Source organism: Neolamprologus brichardi, chromosome 8, assembly GCF_056152115.1.
Source record: "Neolamprologus brichardi isolate AB-2024 chromosome 8, ASM5615211v1, whole genome shotgun sequence".
NCBI classification, from domain to species: Eukaryota; Metazoa; Chordata; class Actinopteri; order Cichliformes; family Cichlidae; genus Neolamprologus; species Neolamprologus brichardi.
Genome location: NC_142111.1, coordinates 24,971,309 through 24,977,499, shown reverse-complemented (window position 1 = coordinate 24,977,499; position 6,191 = coordinate 24,971,309). Strand labels below are relative to the sequence as shown.

The 6,191-nt window shown below is 37.9% G+C and overlaps 1 protein-coding gene across 1 annotated transcript; it reads left to right on the top strand.

Moving 5' to 3' along the window:
* The first annotated feature begins 756 nt into the window (after positions 1-756).
* LOC102782046 (uncharacterized) lies at positions 757-5,976 on the top strand. Its single transcript, XM_006793249.3, has 2 exons — positions 757-1,047; positions 3,031-5,976. Exons 1-2 carry the CDS (start codon positions 927-929, stop codon positions 4,335-4,337), a joined length of 1,428 nt encoding a protein of 475 aa, XP_006793312.2. The 5' UTR covers positions 757-926; the 3' UTR covers positions 4,338-5,976.
* Positions 5,977-6,191: the final 215 nt, after the last annotated feature.

Genomic DNA, 6,191 nt, shown 5'->3' with positions numbered 1-6,191 from the left:
CCCGGCAAGAAAAGATTAATTTGGTGTAGTGTGAAGACCATGCACTGCATTTTTTCCTTTTCATATTTTTGTTACTTTATTTATTATTTTTTTGTTTTCAGTGGTTTAAAGCGGAGTTAAAAAAATGTCACTATTAACAGCGACATCTGGTGGATATCTGAAGGCACTACAACTTAAACGTTGACGCGGCTTACTGTTTCAATCTCAGGTCATCAATAAAAGTTCTGAAAGGACTGCGTGTCCGTTTTTAATTTCTAATTAATAAATACATCATTGTCATACACTGAAATTAATTTTTTGTTGTTAACTTCAGTTAACAAGTTGTTGAGTCTTCAGTGTCGTCTCTGAATTAAATAGCTGGTAATAAAATGGTAAAAAGACACGACATATGCAGACCCACACACCAACAATACTCCGCAAACACTTTCCAGTTTAAACTTATTTAACAGATTTAGAGAAGTTTCACTTAAAAACACACCTGCTGCAGCTTCACAGCTGATGATGGGGTCCCAAACGGCTTATTTTTTTCTTTTCTTAGTCTTGTCTGGTCTTATAACAGTGTTAAAAAAAGATTAAGTTTGATTTATCAGCTATTTCTGGGACTGTTTAATAAACAGTGTTTATTAACAGAAGCGTCAAACCGAAGAAAGTTGCAGCGAAGAGCTGATAACGTGAAACGTCACTGGTCACGTGACAGTGGTTTTTAAAGAACCTCGCTTCAGGTCAAGTTTCAGTATCAAAGGTGTCCGTGCGGATGCCTGTGCTAATTTATGAGAACGTGCGCTCTGTTTGTGTTCTGCTCTGATAACACAGTCACGTGGAGAAGAATGTAATCGGCATGTGTTTGTGCGGTGTTCGGTTCTGTCGAGGCCCAGCTTCTCCCAGACAAACCTGCAGTTTATTCTGGAGACGAGACAGAAGACAGCATGCAGGAGGTGGATTATTATCGGGAGCAGGGTGGAGAAAGTCTGGATTTAGAAGAAAAACCTGATATTAAAACCCTCGGAGTCCAGCCGGAGCAGGACGCTAATGTAAACCAAACCTCTGGTAAGAATAATCAGATTTCATTGCGGCAAACGATTACCCTCATCGGCGAAGTCAAATTTTCTTGCTCCTCTATTGTCGACATTACGGTGCTGCTAATGCAGAAACACAATGAAAGCAGTCATTTTTATATTATTTACAAAAGTAACTTTACTTTAGACCAGTACAGGTTTAGACACATAGAATACATTATAATTAATAATTTTACACATCATAATAAAATATCAAACATTTTAATGCCGTCTGAAGAAAAGGTCACACAAAATTAAGATAAGATAAGATAAGATAACCTCATCTCAGGTACAAATAGCAGAAGGAAAATACCAAAAATACAAATAAAATACGAACAAATGTAAAATAAGTAAGATAATACACTATATACAACGATAGCATACACAGTATGTGATTATGGATATGGTTGTGGAAATATGCAAGAGAAGTGGATTTGAAGTTGTCCACACATTTATCCACAGTTACTGCCATATAATACTGCTATATATTAAAAACAAAATTATTTTGTAAAAACAAAATAAAGGCACAGCCAGCAAATAATCAGTCTAATGAGTTTAAATTACCACATTGTTATATTATTTTTGAACTGTAATTTCAGAAAATCCTTAATATGTTTCTGTAATTTTTAATTTAATTACATTTTTAAAAATTGATTAATGTTCACGTTTAGCACATGTCAGTCCATGGTAACTGTAAAATGTGATATTTCATGATATAATTTTCCACAATCATTATTTCAGTTCTTTGAGAGGTGACACAAAGATTCTACTGGATTCCTTCCCAGGTACACCCCAGTCTACATATGGTAAATGGCGTATCTGCAAACTCTACAGTGTTAGAAAACAAAACAAAATGCACTCAAATTACATTGTCATAGTGTATGCTATGGAAAAAGCATTTGCCCCCTTATTTTATTTTATTTTATTTTATTGTGTATTTGTCACATTTACACGTTTCAGATCAAAAACAAGGGAAAAAATATCCAAACCTACCTGGCCCTGTGTGAAAAGTGTAAAAAATCATGAATTAACTGATTAATCACATTTTTTGGAAAGCTGAGTTCAATTTCAGTGGCCACACTGAGGCCTGATTATTGCCTGTTAAATCAAGTTCCCTTACATCCAGCATAAAACTCAAGCTCAAGAGCACTTGAGCAGTGATCCAAAACACATCAGTACTGTACGTCCATCTCTGAATGGCTCAAAGAAGCAAAACAAAACGGAGCCTTTGCAGTGGTCAAAGTCCAGGCTCAAATCTGACTAAGATGCTTTTGCCAAAGGTTGCACAATTAGTTTAGGGGACAATTGTTTTTTCATATATAACAAATCAGGAATTCACACACTTAGTATAGAAAGTACAACAACGATATCGCTTTTTGATAGCCTAGCTTGAATTTCTATCATAGCGAGAACATTACTAACCCATTTACATGAAACATAACAGGAAGAACTACACAATCACAATAAGTTAGGGCTGCAAGAATCCAGCCTTTCCGAGACCACACAAACACCTTTTCTTTGGAAATTTGGTGATATTGAGTGCCAGTCTGATACCTATCCATCCATCTATTCTTGGGAACGCCAAGACATTCCAATGCGAGCCGAGAGATGTAATCTCTCCAGCGTGTCCTGGGCCTACTCCAGGGTCTCCACCTGAGAGAACATGTCGGGCACGCCTCACCTGACTCATCATCATATTTTATTGTTTTTCATTCTGAGCATTCTGGACTGATCATTAAAGAGATGCTGTGCTGCTTCTGTATTTCCTTCAACAACTGTGACATCAGGCCTATAAACACGTTTTTCTGTAGGACCACCGTAAATGCATTACAAGGCTCTTTTCTCCATATTTTAAAATATGTTAATATTTTTTATTTTGTCTTTTTTCTTTTTAGATAATGGGACAGCTCTGTGCTGATGTAGAATACATATAAACATCACACAATTTACCTACATGTTTCATTGTTTCCTGCAGATATCCCACAGCTGTTGGTTATAAAAAAAGAAGAAGTTTCACCTGAATGGATCCAAACTCTGCAGCAGCAGAACCCAAACCTCCACATAAAGGAAACTTGGAGCACTCAGGAGGAAAAGCCACCTAATGGGCTCCTCATCACTGGTGTTCCTGTGAAGAGTGAAGATGGTGATGATGATGATTTGAAACCTCAGTTGTCAGAGCAGCATCAAAGCCAAAGTTTTAAAAAAGAGGTTAAAGTTGAAGTTAAAAAAGAGGACGAGGACGAGCCTCCAATCAGCAGCTCAGCTAATCACATAAAAACAGAAACAGGTGGAGCACCAGAAACGACCACAAACTCAGATCCATGCAGAGATTCAGAGCCTAATACTGATAAACAAGCTTCAGCTGCTTTTGAGGCAGAAGTCAGTGTTGATGGCAACAACAGTGATGATGATGCTACTGATGATGATGATGAATGGGAGGAACCTTTGTCCAACTGTCGACCTAAAACTAAAGACAGAGACAGTAATCGGGAGTCGGATTCAAATCCTGCTAAAACATCCTTCAGCTGCTCCGAGTGCGGGAAAGACTTTCTCTCCAAGCAGTCTCTTCAGAGTCACGTGACAAGTCATTCAGGAAGAACACCTTCCAGCCATCTGCTTAATAAGAAATGCTCCAGGGTGAAGCAGAAAGCAGATTCAAAGACAAGCGTAGGCAAAGCAGAGAAACGCTACGTCTGCAATGACTGTGGACACAGATTCAGACATCGCTTTAATCTTAAAAGACACATGAGAGTTCACACAGGAGAGAAGCCTTTTAGTTGTGACATTTGTGGTAGAAGATTTAAACAACAGTGCAGTCTCAAAAGACACACCAGACGCCACAAAGGGGAGAAATCATTTAATTGCGATGTTTGTGATAAAAGATTTAATGTAAAGGATGATCTCAGGCAACACATGAAATGCCACACAGGAGAGAAACCGTTTGGCTGTCAGCTTTGTGGGAAAACCTACAGAGCTCAATGTGGGCTTAAGAGGCATATGATAGTCCACTCAGGAGAGAGACCGTTCCACTGTGATATTTGTGGTAAAACATTTAATGAAAAGAAGTCGCTTAGTAAACATGGAATAATTCACACAGGAGAGAAACCATTCGGTTGTGATGTTTGTGGTAAAAAATTTAGACATCAGTGTAACGTCAAAACACATATGAGAATCCACACAGGAGAGAAACCATTTGGTTGCAATAAGTGTGAACGGAAATTTAACCAAAGTGTACTTCTTAAGAAACACATGAAAGTTCACACCGAGGAGAGTTCTTTATGAGGGGCTGGTTAGCCAAAACTCCTGTTTGGAGGTGACGGGGTGTAGATATGTAAAAGTAACTGATATCATAACATTGACCTTCTTCGTTAGCCCAGGCTTAGGTGAAAGGGTGGTGTTTGACATGTTATCTTATCCTTCTTTAATATAAAATCAACCAATTGAGCACTACCTGCCTGCTTAAATCAGAGACTTCAGGGGAATGGTATAAAATCAATATTCTTGTGAACAGGTAAGTTAATACACTGCTTAAGTCTTAAGTCACATATATACAATTGGAGCTTGGTATCGATGATTTCTACAATCCTTCAAATCCATGATTCACTTCAATTTTGAGTCAGACAGTCAGAAATATTATAATTCTGATCATTTATCAGTACTGATGCTTGTGAGACTTCATCAGAGGTGTAAGCCTCAGAGCAGATGCCTTTGTGTCAAAGTAACTGATGATGAAACACAGAAAAACACAAAGGAGATTTTCCTGGCCTGGCTTTTTATAGCAGATAACCTTAAAAATATTATAATACTGAGTTTTGCTTTGTGTTTAATCATGATGATCGCTCAGTTTTGTAAGTTATCCTCTCTTTATTCTTCCTGCATCGTCAGTGTTTCGTGGTCAGCGGTAGTTTCTTGTCTCTGTGCTTTCTTGCTATCTTTTGGGTTATTTCCTCTTTGCTTTGATAGTCGTCTCTTGTGGCTTTGACTTTTGCTACCCCTCTGTTATTGTCTTGATTGACTTCACCGGTGTCCTATTTCCCTGAGCTGTTTCCCGTGTAGCCTTGTTCAGATTGTCTGCAGATATAAAATGCTGGGATTCATTTGTGTCAAAGCTGGCTGATTGCCTGAGCTACTGGAGGTTTCTTCCTGTAAAAGGGAGTTTTTCCTTGACCCCTATGTGCGCTTGCTAATAGGGGTCATATGATAGTTGGTGTTTCCTTTGTATTGTTTTAAGGTCTTTACCTCGCAACATAAAGGACCTTGAGGCAACAGTTGTTGTGATTTGGTACCACATGAAGAAAATCTCTGCATATGATTGTTCAAATATGGGCATTTTCTGCCATGAGACCAGGTTACATGATACATTTGCATTTGCTTATTTTTAAATGATTTTTCACACAGTTTAGAGGATTAAGTATCATCTTGCAAATAATATATAAAATATATTTTTATTTGTGTACAAAAACCAGAAAAGAAGTACTGACAGTAATTTAGGCTCTCATGTTAAACAGCACTGCCTCACAGTAACAGGGTCCGGGGTTTGTGTGGGCTCTGGGCATCCCACAGTCAAAAGACATGCTTGGATTAGAATACCTGGTTATTCATAATTGGATATGAGTGTGAGAATGAATGGTTGTCTTCCTGTGTTGGTCCATCATGTTTCAGTTATGGTATGTTTTTTTTACTTTAGTCCAGTTTGGACACAGGAGAGTTTTCCTCATTATGTGGAAGAGGAGTGTGAGGGGAGCAGTACTCAGTCAAAATGTTTTGAATGATTTAAGGAATTTCTTGCAAAATCTACCCTCTATTATATTCTATTATATTCTATTATGTTCCCAGAGCCCAGCAAACAAACTAACACTATGCTGTGTAAAATAAAGACTGAATGCAGTGACTTCCGAATCTCACATATTTTTATTCACAAAAGAACCCAACAAAATACATCAAATGTTTGACCTGAGATGAAAAACATTCGCTCAGTTTGGCTTTTATGGCAGCAGCACATCTCAAAAAGGCTGTGAGAGGGACACAAGAGGCTGGGAAAGCAAGAGGGACTAAAATTAAACAGCTGGAGGAATTTTTCATGACTAATTACAGCAACAGGTCAACAACATGACTGGAATAAAAAAAAAAAGTTCA

Excerpts from the sequence above, each read along its gene's own strand:
- LOC102782046 (XM_006793249.3), top strand. The coding sequence starts at position 927 with ATGCAGGAGGTGGATTATTATCGGGAGCAGGGTGGAGAAAGTCTGGAT. Across the intron at positions 1,048-3,030 it reads TAATGTAAACCAAACCTCTG|ATATCCCACAGCTGTTGGTT; the intron begins GTAAGAATAATC and ends TGTTTCCTGCAG.